This window comes from Thunnus maccoyii, chromosome 13, assembly GCF_910596095.1.
Source record: "Thunnus maccoyii chromosome 13, fThuMac1.1, whole genome shotgun sequence".
Lineage (NCBI taxonomy): Eukaryota > Metazoa > Chordata > Actinopteri > Scombriformes > Scombridae > Thunnus > Thunnus maccoyii.
Genome location: NC_056545.1, coordinates 15,440,548 through 15,458,007, shown reverse-complemented (window position 1 = coordinate 15,458,007; position 17,460 = coordinate 15,440,548). Strand labels below are relative to the sequence as shown.

The window sequence follows — 17,460 nt, the reverse complement described above, 5'->3', positions numbered from 1 at the left end:
AAGTCACAAGGTGGCAGTATTACACCATTTAATAAATATAGTTGCAGCAACAAAAGAATAGAAGCTTGGACCACAATGACTCAATATAAATACATTTTTGGTGCTAAAATATTAATTAAAGTCAGTGTTATTGTAGTCAAACATCTATCTATCTATCTATCTATCTAGCTATCTATTTTTTGATGTCAGTTATAAATAAAGGTAAAACAGCTTGTTATAATGGACTGATATAATATCACCAAGTCTTATTTTTGTCTTAGAAATACTTTATAAACTTTCCGTTGTAAACAGTTGTGTTATTTACCTTCAAAGTCCATTAAAATCAACTTTAGTTTAATGTAATAATTTTTTTGATTTTTTCTCCTCATGCTAGTCCGCCTTTTAAAGCAAATATCAACTAAGTAAATGAGGCTCAACAAAGCCTTACAGGAAATACTTTATCTGCCATATGAAAGCAGATTATTAGCGTTATATATAATCCTACTTTTGCTACAGTTGATACCAAACTCAATTAGTTTAGATCTTGGATTTCCTATATTTTATAAGAATAAGATCAGCCTATTTTGATGATTTTCTTCTTCATAATGAAGATATTACAGGCAGAGTATAGCGAGGCTGAATGTACAGATTGGTGTTGTATTAAAGTAAAAATAAATAAAAGATGTAACTGAAACAGTTTTTAAAGAGGGATCAGTCATGTAGTCATGAATGTAGCGTGTCATTTTATGATATTTTTATTGTATCGTAGTTTGTAAATTGTTTGTGTTTTGTGCTGTTTTGTTTGAGTTTTATGTATTTAAAGGCCCATCTAGAGACGAGCATTGCAAACTAACATAGGCTATCAATGCTGTGGTACGTGGCTTTAGTTCATGCTGAATACTTGTCCCTATACAAATAAACATTACATAAAATAAATCAGTGGAAGAACAAAAGCTTCCACATAGTGATGTGAATCATATACTAAGACCTTTACAGTCACCAGATTTCAACAAAACTGAACATTTATGGGAGCAGCATGTTAAACAGTCTTTCTCTACATCATCATCAAAACACCAAATGAGCAAATATCTTTTTGATAAATTGTGTTTTTCCCTCCTTCAGAGAATCTGCAGCAGCACTGAAGCTGTTCTGGAGGCTCATGTTGGCCAAACACCTCAAGAGACTTTATGTTGTTTTTTCCTTTGATTTGTCTCCCATCTATTAATGTGAGAGAGAAAACAATAATAACGGTTGTTAAAGACAACATACTGTTATTTTCACTTACTGTTTAACCAATTATGCAATTTGATTTTTAAATAGGTGTTTTTGTCTGAGCTTTAATGAGAAACATCTTTGCAATTTGAATTTATTCTACCTAAAAAAAAAACAGCAAATCAAAACTAAAATGTCAGAAGTTAAACAAAATATAAATATAACAACATATTTTAGGACATTTCACCTTTTCTTCCCACACATTTCTTGGGATTACAGACACCCTCTTCGTCTCGTTTTAAACCTCTGGCACTGCTCTGCAGCCCAAACTGTCTTCCTAAACTCTCCAACAATACACAAACTGTCCTTCTCTGAATGCTTCAGTTTATACCTCACAAACTCAGGTGTGCACACAGAAGAAAATGCTGGCCTTCTGTGTCCACACTCCTCTCTAAGAAATCAGGATCGACACTCGGGTGTGAATGACGCTCTGCCCTCCTCTCCCTCACCTACATCCTCGCCCCTTCTTTCACAATACACAAACACTCATTCCTCAGCCTGCTGTTTGATGTGGAAAACTCCATCCACATTTCCTGTCATCCTTGGAGTTTTTTTTTTTTTTTTTTGAGGGGAGGGAGAGGGCTAATCCGTGCACTTCATGGCTGAAGTGAGAGGGCTGCTCCTCGACTGTGTCCCGTGCTGCAAATGCTGAGAAATAGAAGCTGAGTGTGATTCCAGCTTGGCTGCGGATAAAAGGAAGTCAGAATCTGCAAGGAAAGTAGGGAAAACATGAGACACGATTCTGTGCAGCTATAGTTACAAAATAAACAGATCTTATGGCTCAGAAGGAATGTTGAGGAAAAGAAAGTGAGATAATCTGTCAGCAACGTGAACAGTGCTGACATCTAGCAGTCCAGTGTGACTCCAGCTTGATTTTGAATGAAAGGAGAAAGTCTTGTATTTCAGGCTGGAGCATCTGTTTTTCAGTTAAATGTATTCTTTTTATTTTGTGGCAAAGCATCACACAAAATCAGACTAAATATGTTTTAAATGAGGAGGTTTCTGTGTGTCTGTGACTGTTTGGATAATCATCAGAAATGTCTGAGAAAGTTTTCGTCTCCTTCAAAACTGTGAAAACTAAAATACAGCGTAGACATAAACTAAACATGTTACAGCTGCTGTAAGATGCTTGAAATAAACATTTTACAGTAAAAAAAAAAAAAAGTCTGATGTGTAATTTATTAGATTAGATTTTGAGACTTTTTATTCACTGAATTTGGGTTTGAGATTACAGATTTGAAACACGAAGAGATGATCTGACTCTTGAAGTGAAGAAGGAGAAGAAGAAGATTTGTGTGTGTTGTTTGTGTTTGGTTTTGTAATTGCTGTGGTTTGTGGCTTTGGTCGACACTACAGACAGCACTCATCCTTATAAAAATAAACATAAAAATTTAAGAACAGATAAATAAACTTCTCTTGATTCAGGTTTTGTTTTGGATGTTGGCTTTGCCTCTAAAGGATTTGGACCAAGCTGGATGATGAGGATGAGGATGAGGATGATAGGACATCACTCCTGAACAAGAACTTCACTCCAGGATTTCCCAGATTATCAGACTTGATCATCACAGTCCTGAGATGAAGCCTGGGTATTACTGCTGGGACCTATCTGTGCCAATGAATTACATAAATATTTATGTATTACTGGTATATTCATTACAAAGTATTTTTAGTATTTTAATTGTATTATTATCTCCAGTTGAACCGGTTTCCTATATGTCTTGCAGAGTGGGAATGGATCAGTTGGAGAGATGCTCCACTTATAAAACTTATTCTACATTAACACTAAAAAATGGCTCTTAAGATTATCAGAATCCTTTTTGGTGCCAAATAAGGCAAAAAAACCTGCTGAAACAAAACATCTATGATAAAGATTTATTCTTCTTCTCACTCTTCATTCTGATTTTTGTCAGTTTGGTTTGTGATAAAGTTACAGCGGTTTGTTTTAGTTTGATTTATTTGCCATTTTGAAACAGAAGACATTAAATCAAACACATAAATATCAAGGATAACACAATAAAGTATTACCATTGTGGCTGCTAATCCTTTAGGTTAAAGAATATGGAGTCATAACAGTGTCAGTTAAATTTTGGCACAAAAAATACAGTCTTACAATCTTATTATCTTATTTTATTTAAATATGTTTCGATGTTTTTCAATTCAATCTTCAGATTTTTTCTTGATGTCTTTTTTCAGTGACAGTCTTTTTTCCACTGTCAGTTTTTTTTAGCGTCACTGGCTTTCAGTTTCAACTTTCTGTCAGTGCTTTGGCAAAGAGAGGAGGGCCCTTGCTGGACCTACATTACCCAGTATGCCTTGCAGTCCAACAAAGACATCCAAGGGTGATGGGATCATAGTGGAGATTTTGAGCCAGACTGTTGTAATTTTCGCTCTGGGACTGTTAATACAACTATGATTCATCTTTTTGATGTTTTATTTTTCAGTGGAACTTGTTTCGGTGTCAATACAACTTTTTTCCTAATACAAATGTTTCAATGTCAAAATTTCCTTTTTCAGTTCAGGTTTCATTTCACTGCCAAATTTGATTTTCAACGCCAAAATGTAACTGTCACTGTTCTGGCCCCGTACAAGACAACACTTCCAGAAATAAAGTGATTCACAAGCTCACAGATGTGTGGGCAGATCTCTGAAAAGTGGATGTTGTAAACTTGGCTCTGAAAAAAAAAGTCTGCAATACACGTGCAAAATACATCTGCAAAAGTCTCAAAATAAAGATTCACCCTTTCCAAACTCAAGTTTCAACGTTTCAACACGTTTTTACACATATTTTTTTACTTTTTTAACATATGTGCACCAGTTTTCAGATCACCGTTTACAAGGTTTCAAACCTGGAATCCAAACTAATACACCAGGAGAACAGTGACACATTTGAAACTTAAGATGTGTTGGAGAAACACTAAAAATAGAGCTGCAGCTGTGAAGAACTCAAATACAAAATGATGTTTGCAGACATCTGAATTTTTCTTTCAGCCTATCAAAACATTATGCAAGCCTTCAAAACTTGGTTTCAATCTTGCAAGACCTTTTTTATTAGATTTCAAGCTTTCAAACACCAAGTTTCCATCTTTCAAAGCTTTTTTTTTCAGTTTTGAAACATGGCACGATATTCATCCCATAAATATGAGGCTTTGGATGTCTGAGTCACAACAGACAGTGTTTTTCTGTTCAGCAGCAGTGGAAGAAACGTGACAAAAAGAGAGAATTTGGCGCTAAAAAGATTGTAACACTGAAAGATATCTGCTTGATTTGACTAATTTGGATGATTGAAGCTTCATATTAGCTTCAGATAAACTTTTTATATAGATTTTTGCACAGAAAGAGGCTTTTTGTCTCCCATCACTTACTATACTTAATGGTCAGTATGAACAAGAGGAATGATTACAGCAAGAAAAACATGTTTCAATGTTTATTTGGGCTCCTGACTTGTTTTAAGAAAGACTTGAAAAATTGTGAACCTATCATTTAAGTTTAGCAGCCTTTCACACACACACACACATACACACACACACACACACACACATACACACATACACACACACACACTCTGTGGTCCTGCCCCTGTATGGGTGTGACCTAACGGGGAAGGAGAGTTGAGTGTTTCTCTGCTGCTGTCATTATTCAGCTCTTCTGCTGCTGCAGCTGCGAGACATTTCACCATCAGTATTTAAAGGGATCTCAAGAAATAGACAACTCAGATCATTCAGGTAGGAATAAAACTAAAACCGGCTGTGTAGTGATCTATATTTAATTGTTTAAAACTGTGGACTGAAGGCCGACAGACAGGCGGTCAACGGAAATGCGAAACAAACTGATAAACAGCTCTTTGTGCTTTAAGAATAACAATCCACCAGATTGTGAAGATATTTTGCTCCAGTTGTAGAATAGTTACGGTAGTTGCAGAGTGGTATGATCCGTTATTAAACATATAGTTACCGTATATACCGGCTGTCTTTGTTACAGTTTGTTGTGTTTCTGCTGTTAATGTGCAGCTTTAACTCTGACCCAGAGGCTGTAACTGTCCTGCACAGACAAAGAGTCTACCATTTGGCTCGGGGGAGGGGGGTCATTTAAACTGTCATTGTGGATCAATAAAAAGGCTTTAGGAGGTGCGTCAAGTGGTGGGCCTGCTTTTATCAAACTACAAAATACTTTTGCAGCAGTGAGAGAAGTATTCAGTTCATCAGTTTAAGCTACAGCGTTACCACAATGTAATAAATCTGCGCTACAAGTATCAATGAGTATAGAAATATACTGCAAAGTGGACTTTAAAGTAAAAGTAAAAGACTTCAAAGTAAAAGTACTCATGCAGCAGAATGGTGTCTGTATATTATAAAATTGGATGATTATTTACTGATGCACTGTGTAGCTGCTTTTGTCCACTTTATGTACTTTTGAATCTGGAACAAATTTTAATATTTTATAAACTCATTATAGGTTTCCTGTCCAAAATATGTAAAGTAATAGCAGTGTAATAAATGCAGTGGAGTAAAAAATGAAATATTTCCCTCTGAAAAGGTAGTGGAGTAGATATTTTTAAAAAGAAAGTGGAGTTTTTCAACAACAAAAAATGTCTTGTTGAAATCCTTGAAATGACATGTCCTTCTTTTCCCTCATTAAACATTAAATAATCTATGAATATGTAAATATATTTCATATCAGAAGTTTTCCTGCAGGACACACAATGTCTCCTACTTCATTTTAAAGTCCATTCTCAGTGTTTTTGCACTGGAGGCTTCAAGTTTCCACCTCACACTTGTGTAAATTGAATATTGAATCATGATTGGCTCCAAACTAGTTGTGATGTCACAAATTATGCTCGTAGGCCCACCCCTTAAAATCTGATTTTCAGTGAACTCAGAGAAACTTTCCACTTTCAGCAGATAAATGCGAAAACAGCCTTATAGTGTCAAACTCTGAAGATACATCAGTCAGCACAGTGAAGCTCAAACATCCAACTGTAGGAACAAGAAGAAAAACACATTTTTGAGTGGAGGGGGACTTTAAGTACTTTAAGTATTCCACCACTGTACTTTTGCATCAAAAGGTGCCTCTGCTGGGTTATACTGTATGTGTAATCTGTATGTTGTAGCTATAATCTGTGGCCATTAAAACATAATTTAATAACATTATATCTCTGCACCAACACACACAAACACACACATTTTTTCTTTCTCTTTTTTTCTTGCTTTTCTGTTGGAATTTCACCATTTCTAATTCCAACATTAATATTTGAAGATGAACAGACATGATAAGCGAAGAAGTGCAGTTGGCCAGATGTGCACGGTTATGAAAAATACAAGGACAGCGACTAACGATCATTTTCATTATCAATTAATCTGTCTATTATTTCTCAATTTTCGACATTTCTCAATCAGTCAACTAGTGGTTTGGTCTATAAAATGCCAGGAAATGGTGAAAAATGTCGATCACTGTTTCCCAAAGCCCAAGATGACTCAAGTGTTTTGTCTCGACCAACTGTCCAAAAGCCAAAGATATTCAGACAAAGTAAACCAGAAAATATTCACATTTGTGAAGCTGGAACCAGAGAATTTGGAAAATTTTTCTCTTAAAAAATGATTACAAACAGCGGTAACTCTTGAGCTACCTTTTAAGTCTTTCTTTTTCTTTTTTTTTTTCCCAGGATGTCCCGGGAGCAGCAGGCGGTGGCTCGTGCCAGGAAAGCTTTTGAAACAGGCAGGTCCAAATGTCTAGAGCACCGCATCCGCCAGCTGAAGAACCTGCAGCGGTTGTTCACTGAGAGGCAGAAAGAGATTTCAGATGCCATCAAGAAAGACCTCAATAAGGTGAGTAAAGGGCTCATCCTCGCAGTCCAGAATAATGAATATTCAGTCAGAGTTTGTGCAAATTAGCTTCAGTTTATATCGATGCTACATATTATATCAAGTGTCTATTAATGGGTTTTATGGTTTAATCTACATGACACAAGGATCAGACTTTATCAGGACAAAATCCTGGACTTATATAGATTGTTGTCACTGGTGTTTACATAGTTCACCAACCTTAATCAAGACAGACAGGCATTCAACATCTAACATTAAGGCATATTAGAACGTAAGAACTAAAAAACTAGAAAACTGAATCATATGAACAAACGATACACTTGTTTCAGAAGGCGGACATGGTAAAAAATGAAATAAAATCTTAAAAGACAACAGTTGTGAAACAAGTTCAAGATGCAGTATGAATGAGTCAGAAGGTAGATTATGAAACATATTAAGATATCAACTTAGGAAGTGACAGAAAGCTTGGGAAACATGCCACAGTTATCCCGCCCTGGTAGCAATTTTAAAACGTTCTGTTCTCGCTAACAGGCTTTTAGAAAGAAAACACAGTAAAAAAAGACAAAAAAAAAACATCAGTCATGAGCGGTGCCACTGTTCTTGTCTTCATCCCCAGAGTGAGGTGGGGACCCAGCTGTATGAGACTCTGGGCCTGGAGGGGGAGATCAGCCTGGCCATCAGGAAGCTGAAGGAGTGGGCGGCCCCTCGGTCCGTGGAGAAGAACCTGCTGACCATCTCCGACACCGTCTACATCAAGCCGGAGCCGCTGGGGGTGGTGCTGGTCATCGGGGCCTGGAACTACCCCTGGGCCGTCACCATACAGCCGCTCATTGGAGCCATCGCTGCTGGTACTGTAGGATGCTGAGTGTGTGTGTGTGTGTGTGTTTGTGTGTGTGTGGGTGAGGGGGGTGAAAGATCACTGTGTCTGCATGTGTGTGTGATGTAACAAGGTCAGTGTTCACATTTTTATCTGGCTTGATCATCATTTTCCCCTTGAATGAACTCTGAGAGGGGATCATAGGTCTGACTGTGCAAAACGTCTCAGACACTGATGTAAGATTTGTGTCTTTAGTCGACTGCTGCACTTTTATCAAAATGACACAAAAACGCATGAAGCTTTACAATGTAGAATTTGTTTGTTTAAGGATGGATTCAAGTCTGTCTTAAAACAACAGTCAGTTGCCCAACTCGACATTGAAATAGGTTTTTCTTGCCATAATTATTCCTGCTGTTAATACTGACCATTAGAAGATCCCTTCATAATGTACAATGGAAGTGATGGGAGCCAAAATCAACAAGCCTCCTTCTGTGCAAAAATGTATTTAAAAGTTTATCTGAAGCTAATATGAAGCTTCAGTCGTCCAAATGAGTCAAATCAAGTAGACATCTTTCAACTTAACAGTCCTTTTAGTGCCAAAGTTCCTCTTTTTGTTACTATACTTCCACCGCAACAGGGAAACACAAAGAGGGAATTTGATACTAGAAAGACTGTAAATGTGGCAGATATCCAGTAGATATGACTAACTCAGACTGTTGAAGCCTCATATAAGATTCAGATCAACTTTTAAATGACTGTGTGGACACACTGTGGATTTTGTCCCCTATAATTTACATTAAAGCACATTTGAAGGGAATCTTTTAATAGCCAGGTTGAACAGGAGGAATGATTACAGCGAGGAAAACCTCTTTCACTGTTCATGTGGAAACCTGACTGTTGTTTTAAAAACAGACTTTAAAAATTGTGAACCTGTCCTTTAAGAGTTTGGCTTACACAATATTTGGCCTGTACTGTATGTGAGGCATCACAAAACTCATTTTCTCAAGTTTCATTTGCGTAAGGCAGCGCAGTTTTTGTTCCTTTCTTTCTTCTTTTATTTTTAGTCCTGTTCAGGTCCTTTGTCTTGTGATCATAACCGCTCCAGTTCCCTTTTCCTTTTATCCCAGCATTGCCCAACATTCTTTATTGTCCGTCAGCTTATGATTAGTGAGTCAAAGGTCACGTTGTGAACTCTGCTCTGCATGAGTCAAGGTTATAAGATTAGAGCTGCAACTAACAATTATTTTCATTTTCTCCATTAATCATTTTGTCTATAAAATGGTGAAGCCCATTATAATTTCCCAGAGCTCAAGGTGACGTCTTCAAATATCTTGTTTTGTCTGTCCAACAGTCCAAAGATAATCAGTTGTATGAAAAAACAAAGAAAGAAAATACAAACGTTAAATCATCACATTTGAGAGGCTGAAACCAGCAGTTTTTTGGCATTTTTGCTTTATTAAAACAATTATTCAGTTATCAAAATAGTTGCCGATTAATTTTCAGATCAACTAACTGATTAATCGACTAATCGTTGCAGCTCTTATAAGATCATCAACAGATTCAGTGTCCTGTAACGTGTGTATGTCACACACATGCTGTCATGTATTTCTGCAGCATTATATGTGCATGTTTGCACGTGTGAACATGCAGGTCTCAACTCTGTGCATTGTTCCTATCGGCGATGGCTCAAAGGTTAAAGGTTAAACTCTGAGTGAAGCACTCAGCTCTGACATAATGAATGAACTCATGCATAATTCATTTCTGTTTCTAAAGATCCTCCAAAAAGGCCACCCTGAGCTTGGCTCTACATCGAGCTCTGATCACTTTGTGATGCAAACCTCGGTGAGGAGTGTTTGCTTGCAACTGTTTAGCATGACACAGCAGTATTTTTAAGTCTTTTGTCTGTTTCTTTATCTGCTTGAATCTTTGCTGTTGTTGTTTGTTACTTTTCCCCCGTAGTAGTTTTACATATTAGTGCCACAAGAGCTGCTGCAGGTAGGAGGTTCATTTGTTTAGTAAATCGGATAAAACCTGTTTTGACTCAAATGTTGTCTGCCTGGAGGACTGGAGTCCTGTCGTGTGGTGTTTGTACAGTGTGGACTTCATACTTTGCTCCTGCATTATCAGATCCTACAATGACTGTCAGATCTGCCCAGTAGGTCATAAGTCGCTTCTCATGATTGATGCAGGATATAGATTATAAAAAACAATACTCACTTATTTAGATTTAATTACATATTTGATTATTTAGTCATCATCTGTTTACGGCGTTGAATAAAAGGCTGTATTTGTACGTGTATTCACGTTTACAAGGTATATTAGAAAATGGACAAATTAAATGCAGTTTCTCTGATACTGAGAAGTGCATTTTGTAGAGATGATGAGAAACATGGAAGGAAACAGCAGAATGTAACTTCTGATAAAGTTGTGTGGTTTTATTCTTCATAAAGGACATTTGCAGCATTTGTTTGATAACAAATAGACAACAACAGGCAGCGAGGGTGCACAAGCGAGTTTCTACCTCAGAAGTGAGGTTATTGTTTATCACCAGCAACTATTGACCAGCTGGAAAACAGTCTGCATGACAGACGTAATTTTACACCACAAAAACACTCAATGAATGAGAGTTTTAGGAAGGAAGCTAAAACAAGATACTTGACATACTCAAGACCTTTGAGGGCCCTAATTTTACATACGTGATTTTGGACAGTTTAGGATTTTTCCAGGATTTGGAGATACCACCTTAGTAAGTCTACTTCTATGTTTGATTCCCCCAAGCTGTTTAATTATTATTTGTTTATTTATTTATAGATTACAAATGGTGAACTGACAGTATGCCCACTACTCCAATGCACATAAACACACTCTGCAAACCAAACTGGAAAAAACAGAATAAAAGAAAATGAAGGTTGAGAGTAAAATAGAAAATATATTTGTCACATAATTCTACAAATGTCTAATTATATTCTCTGCTGTTTTTGTCATTTACCTGTCCAGGTAATGCAGCTGTGGTGAAGCCGTCTGAGGTCAGCGTTCACACTGCGAAGGTCATGGAGGACCTGCTCCCACTTTACATCGACAAAGTAAGGATGAGTCGCTTAACATCAGCATCATATATATTCCTGAGACTTCCTTATGATGCATTACTGACACAGATCAGATAATATACAAGTCAGTTAATTTATATTCTTTGCCAGGTAAAACAATTTAACCCTCCCTACTCACCAAATGTGGATAATAATTTATTTTCCAGGAAGGTTAACATCATTTACACTTTTCCCTTTGGACAGAAACACAGATTTTGCTCTCTGTTTATCTTCCCACATTACTATTACTATTTATTTCCTTACTGAAAATGATTTACATTTTATTTGCATGCAGCCTAGTGATACCTGAATGTGTGTCTTTACTGTCCAGGAGCTTTACCCTGTCGTAACCGGAGGTGTGTCAGAGACCCAGGAGCTGCTGCGCCAGCGCTTCGATCACATCTTCTACACCGGCAACAGCATGGTGGGCAAGCTGATCATGGAGGCCGCTGCCAAACACCTGACACCCGTCACCCTGGAGCTGGGCGGGAAGAGCCCCTGTTACATCGACAAGAACTGTGACATAAACATAGCCTGCAGGTTTGGTTCAATAATTTAAATTAGATACTTTCCATCCAGCTTCTGTTACACTGTATCTGCTCCTTTCTGAGACTCTCATCTTCACTTTCCCACCGCTGTGTAGGCGTGTCGTTTGGGGAAAGTACTCCAACTGTGGTCAGACCTGCATCGCCCCAGACTACATCCTTTGTGAGCCCAGCATCCAGGACCGGGTTATTGAAGAGGTCAAGAAGTCAATTAAGGTATTGACAACCTGGGACCAGATGCATAAACCTCTGTGTGGATTCATGACTAAAACTGTGTGTACGCACAAAGCCAGAAATATGCAGACGCCTTCTTTTCGTCAGATTTATAAAGCCGTTATGTACGCATGGTTCTGTTTTATAAATCTCAGTTATTGTGAAAGTGAGCGCACATGCACAAGCCTCATTTCCACTCCCACAATTAGCCATAAATAGATGAAGATGCCCTGAACAAGCTGTTTTCATATCAGTTCGCCGCCTGCCCCATTAGTCTGAAAACCTGTCAATGACACAAACGGGAGGAAACGGGAAAGTGCCGTTATGTTGCACTGGTGAGGTTCACCAACAGCAGAACAACTGTCATTGCGCGCAACTGTTACACACGGCTGTGCAGCTTTTTAAATGTGTAAATGTAAAACATCAACAGCAATGATATCTCAGATATCTCAATGTAATCAATGATTAGCTAGTTTGTAGCTCTCATATCTAAAAGCCTTTGATTGGCATTTTACAAATATCTGTGTAAACAGAAAAAATTACACAATCAGTGCAGTTGGTTATCAACCTAAACAATGTTTTACTAAGATTACGTCTTTCACCCTTTATTTCTTCTCCACCTCATTACATCAGCCTCAGGCCAGGCATACACAAAACATGTGTACGTTATTGTGTCATTGTTTCAGGGACTCTTTCCTCAGTTCAGTCTATGCCCAGATTTCACAAATGAGTGAAATACCAGTAGGTATGAAATTGTTGAAACAGCTGAAGTTATGAAGTTGTTTGTTGTTGGTTGGCAGGAGTTCTACACAGAAAACCCAAAGACTTGCCCCGACTACGGACGCATCATCAACCAGCGCCACTTCAAGAGGATAATGGCCATGTTGGAGGACAGCACCGTGGCTGTAGGAGGAGACAACGATGAGTCAGACTGCTACATCGGTAAACCACCAGCTGTTCACATGGTGTTTCAAAAGCATTTCCAGGGAATTTTTTGTGATGTTTTACATTCAGGCAGTAATGCAGCTTTACTACACTTACCACGTTTATTATTCACCATACTAAGCACTGAAGAACACCAGCATCATACAAATAGTGTTTCTCTGTCGTGTTTAGCACCCACAGTTTTGCGGGATGTAAAGCCGGATGCAAAGGTGATGCAGGAGGAGATATTTGGACCTCTGCTCCCCATTTTACCCCTCGGTGGCCTGGATGAAGCGATCAAGTTTATCAACAAGGGAGAGAAACCTCTGGCCCTCTACGTCTTCACACCAGATGACAAGGTGTGCAAACATGCAGCAAAGTAGTAAACACAACTGTACATGTACAGCTGTAGATTCAGATTCGCAGAAATCAAGACTTGTGACATGAATCGTTTCTCTTCTTCCTAAAGGTGATAACGAGAATGAGAGACGAGACCTCCAGTGGAGGACTGCTGGCCAACGACTGTCTCGTTCACTATTCTGTCAGCTCTCTGCCTTTCGGAGGAGTGGGTGAGTGCACACGACAAACTGTATTACAAGCAAGAGTTCAGTCACTCTCCCTTTTACTGATTCACTCGGTGAGCGGACTCTCTGAGGGGCAGAAGTGTGAATGAATAAATGACTTACTTTGCCAAGTGCAGGGTTACGTGGGTTAGCAGATGAGTATTAGGTTAAATAAAGGTTTCAACACAGCCCTTCCCCGTGCAACCCACTGACTGTGTTTGACCACACGAGTGGTTTTGTACATCACTGATAACCCACTTTCCAAAGCATTCTATAACATTTCAGTCTTACTTCATACCTCTCAGACGTTGGCTTCCATTCATTTCAGTTTGGTGAGGAAATCTCGCAAGGACAGTCACCATCATGTGGTAACACTGTTTAGAAATCTCCTCCTTGGTGGTTTATTCAAGACAATTTTGACCTGAGATTTTAGAGTTAGCCGTCAAATGAATCTGAGTAAACTTTAAACATGAATACTGTACTTTTTGGCAGCTTACACTAAAATATTGGATCCAACGCCATAAGGTTTTTCAGGATAGCAACCTGCTCACAGCAACAATAACTTTAAGCAGAAAATAAAGAAAACCAAAGTGAGTGACATTGTGCTCGGCATTATTGGCTGATTGTGTTAATTTCCTGCCATCAAACTGGAGGCTGATATTTGTTGACACAGTCAAATCATCTCCCTTTGTTCGTGTACAGGAAACAGCGGTATGGGCTGCTACCATGGCAAGTTCAGCTTCGACCAGCTGAGTCACCTGCGTGGTTGTCTGATCAAACAGCTGAAAATGGAGGGAGTGAACAGCATGCGGTACCCGCCTCACACACCCAAGAAACTGGGCTGGGCACGATTCTTCATCCTGAAGAACTTAGACCTGGGCTGGATGGGGCGGATGATGCTCTTAGCCACTCTTTTTGTGGTGGCTGCTGTTGTGCTACAGGTGAGTTATGGAGAGAGAGAGAGAGAGAGAGAGAGAGAGAAAGAGCAGCGCTGACTGGAAATTTGATACTGTAGGTCAATCCATTCTCACCACTGCCGAACAGACAAAACAGCAGGTTTGTATTGTGTATCGGGGGGGAAGCGTAGCTCGAAGGCAGCACGGATTGAAAAACACACGAGAGAAAAACACGCTACACGAGAACATTTTCAGAGCTGACTTACTCCAACAGACACACTATAAATAGACTTGAAGAAACTCACTAGCTTAGCAACATTAAAGCTACAAGCAACCCATAATGCAACATTCCCTGTAGTCCATTCAACAAGGATCTCTGATATTGTGAACGTTATTGTCTGAATATAAGACGACCCTCACTTTGTCAAATGTAATTTCCAGATTAAATATTGTTTTATATTCGAGACATGCAGTGATTACTCCAAACACAATGACAGCTCAACCATCAAGCATCAAGTCTGAGATGTTCATTAATATATATATGTATATTTTTTTAAGTTGTAAAGATCTGGAAAGCTTTGAATTCCTGGAATCAACCATCAATTATCCATCTTTCTGATGGCAGTTGTTAATAAAAAAAATCAATAGATAAACAAGAAAGCACTGATGCCTCTAACAGCTGATTACTGCAGAAAGTTCAGACTGTCAGTGAGCATGTTTACAAAAATACATCTATCCTTAAAGGCTAAAAAACATTCAGAGTGCATTTTCCCCTCATAATACATTTACAAAAACCCTTTTGGAAACTTAAAACTTTTAGTTTTTGTTGACACCAGTGTGTCATGTTCTCCTTCTCCTTTGTTACTGGTGTATTGCATTGTTCTTGTAATGCATCTATGGTGCATGTCTGCCTTTTATGGCACATTTCTGCCACTCTCAATAAGCATTACTGCCCTCTACAGTTGGCAGAAATGCACTTCATGTCACCTCTGTGCTCGCGCAAAAAACAGGATACAAACAGGAAGGGACTCACGCAACAAAACACCATTATAGCACCACTAGCAGGCAAACATGTCAAAGCTTACTGTAGATTTGAGATCAGACATTTTGCAAGAAAATGAAAAGAAAGATTCATAAAAACTAACAAGCTTCTAACTAATGGATATCTGTTTTTCAGAATTATGTCCTTTGAAGACATCTCACTGCTTTCCAGACAACAAGCCTCCTCCGGCCTGATGACCCAAGAGAAGAGAAGAGCAGCATGAAGTTTTTAACGTCACATCGATGGGTTTCTGCATAAATGAGATCAGAATCTGCACAAGACTTGTTGTTTCACTAATGCTGCGATACAGTGAATGTTAGCGTTTTGCCTTAAATCATTTATTTCAGTAACGGTATCATAAATCTCACATATCTCATTATCAGGAAGGTAACTATTTATTCCCATATACGGCTCTTATGTTTGTATTCAGTATCACTACCTTCTATTTTAACCTGTTAAATCAGGTTTACATAAATGTCTCAAACACACTTTACAATATACAAAATAATGTTGTGATTTTGATATGAATGATTTTAAATGAAGTAACACAATGTGTAAAGCTATTGTTAAGACTGATGTCAGGTCATCACTGTGAAATATCAATATTTTTAGCAATCAAAGCTCCCTGAAGTTAGTAAAATATAATTAACCTGACGTCTGTTGTCATAATGAAACTATTTTTTTTGTTAAAGAATTATCTTACAGTCATTCTGAGTCCGTTCTGTTTCAATGATGGATCAGCCATTAACTTTATGTTCAGTCTGAAGGTCCTTGATCATTTCAACCCAGTGTAGGTTTGTTTGTTTTTTTCAGTGTGTGCCTTTCCTGTGACGGCAGAGATGAAGATTATATATGTCAGTTTTAGTGCTGTCAGAATCAGACAGGACCATGTGAAGGATCAACAAATGTCTTTTAATAAATTTTAGCAATATTCTAAATTGTTTATCAATCTTTAAACAACCATAGTTGCTAAATCTGTTGTTTTTTTTAATCACACAATCAAAGATGTAAGGGGTTTGTAGTTGAATAAATATACATGTATTTCTGTATTGGATTAATACTCAAATAAATATATTTATACATGTATCTGTTTATAATTTGTTTATAATATTAGTACAATATCTTACATGTTATTTATAATGTTGGAGGTGGTTTCCTAAACTTCCCGCTAATCATAGAGACTATTAACTTCTAACCAGGCATGTTATTTCTGTGCACAAGCCCAAAAATAATGTACCTAAAACAAGAAGGTTACTGTTCTTCAGCCCGTTTGATTACAGTCATAATCATGGTCTCATTTAAAAGGTAAATCGTTAAATTTTACGAGCAAAAAGTCAGAATGAGTATAAGAGATCCTGAAAATTATGCCAGCAAGGCTAAAGTGTCGCTTTACAGGTTAAACACAAATGTGCTAATCTTTTATCATTTTAGCAATTACTACACAAGACGCTGATATACTTCTATATTTTACACTAACAGATGATGACTTGCAACACTGCAACTTTGGGTGTGAGTTGCTCCACCATTTCCGTTTTTGAGTCATATTTTCACCACCACCATCCACAAGTGGATGTTTTTACAGTTTGACTTGAGATAAGAGAAAAAGCACAGGTGTCACTAATAACGCTGACGAAGCCTCAGTTCCAGTGAGCCAGCAGGTCCTGTATTCGTCTGATAATTAAGAATGATCAGGCCTTTTTCACTGCAGAAAATCTGACTTGTCATAGAAGGAAAATCAAAGGCGTTAATAACATTAATGATAGCTCTGTTCTATTCAAGTGTCACATTAAGCCCTAACAGTGTGACAGTGAGGCAGCATGAACAATACCAGGAATCATTAATGTTGTTATTTACTTGTGTTTTACCTACTGTGACAAAAATGTCCTCTGTGAAAAAAGGCCTATCAAGCAATTCAGTATGTATACTGACATCCTCAACAATACTTAATTTTTGTCACATTTCCAGCATATAAAAACGCTCAAAACCGGCTTTTAATGAGCCTTTATGGGATTGTGAGTCAGCTTTTAGTCTGATGGAGGCAGAAGAAGCTTCTATTTGACCCACAGGAAACTGGAAACGACTCCACAGTATCTGATTTTGCCAGCAGGTGTCTGTCTCTCCTTGTTCACACACTTGACAAGTTGAGGTGTTTGCTTAGAGTTTTCTCTTTTTCTTACACACACACACACACACACACACACACACACACACACACACACACACACACACACACACACACACACACACACACCTTTTGTCATAATCTCATGACCGTCTCCTCCCACCCTCAAATGCTGCTCAGAG

General features: G+C 38.1%; 1 protein-coding gene and 1 long non-coding RNA gene across 2 annotated transcripts; one reads left to right on the top strand and one right to left on the bottom strand.

Annotated features, from left to right (window-relative positions):
- The first annotated feature begins 4,848 nt into the window (after positions 1-4,848).
- On the top strand, positions 4,849-17,316 carry aldh3a2b (aldehyde dehydrogenase 3 family, member A2b). The gene is made up of 11 exons (XM_042432003.1): positions 4,849-4,973; positions 6,911-7,073; positions 7,687-7,918; positions 10,885-10,970; positions 11,305-11,513; positions 11,617-11,734; positions 12,532-12,673; positions 12,848-13,014; positions 13,125-13,224; positions 13,921-14,159; positions 15,292-17,316. Exons 2-11 carry the CDS (start codon positions 6,912-6,914, stop codon positions 15,304-15,306), a joined length of 1,470 nt encoding a protein of 489 aa, XP_042287937.1. The 5' UTR covers positions 4,849-4,973; position 6,911; the 3' UTR covers positions 15,307-17,316.
- LOC121910714 lies at positions 9,384-11,352 on the bottom strand. The gene is made up of 3 exons (XR_006099719.1): positions 11,280-11,352; positions 10,877-10,955; positions 9,384-10,765 (listed from the first exon to the last, which is right to left on the bottom strand). It is a non-coding gene; the product is annotated as an uncharacterized LOC121910714 (long non-coding RNA).
- Positions 17,317-17,460: the final 144 nt, after the last annotated feature.

Excerpts from the sequence above, each read along its gene's own strand:
- aldh3a2b (XM_042432003.1), top strand. The coding sequence starts at position 6,912 with ATGTCCCGGGAGCAGCAGGCGGTGGCTCGTGCCAGGAAAGCTTTTGAA. Across the intron at positions 7,919-10,884 it reads CATTGGAGCCATCGCTGCTG|GTAATGCAGCTGTGGTGAAG; the intron begins GTACTGTAGGAT and ends TTACCTGTCCAG. Across the intron at positions 13,015-13,124 it reads TCTTCACACCAGATGACAAG|GTGATAACGAGAATGAGAGA; the intron begins GTGTGCAAACAT and ends TTCTTCCTAAAG.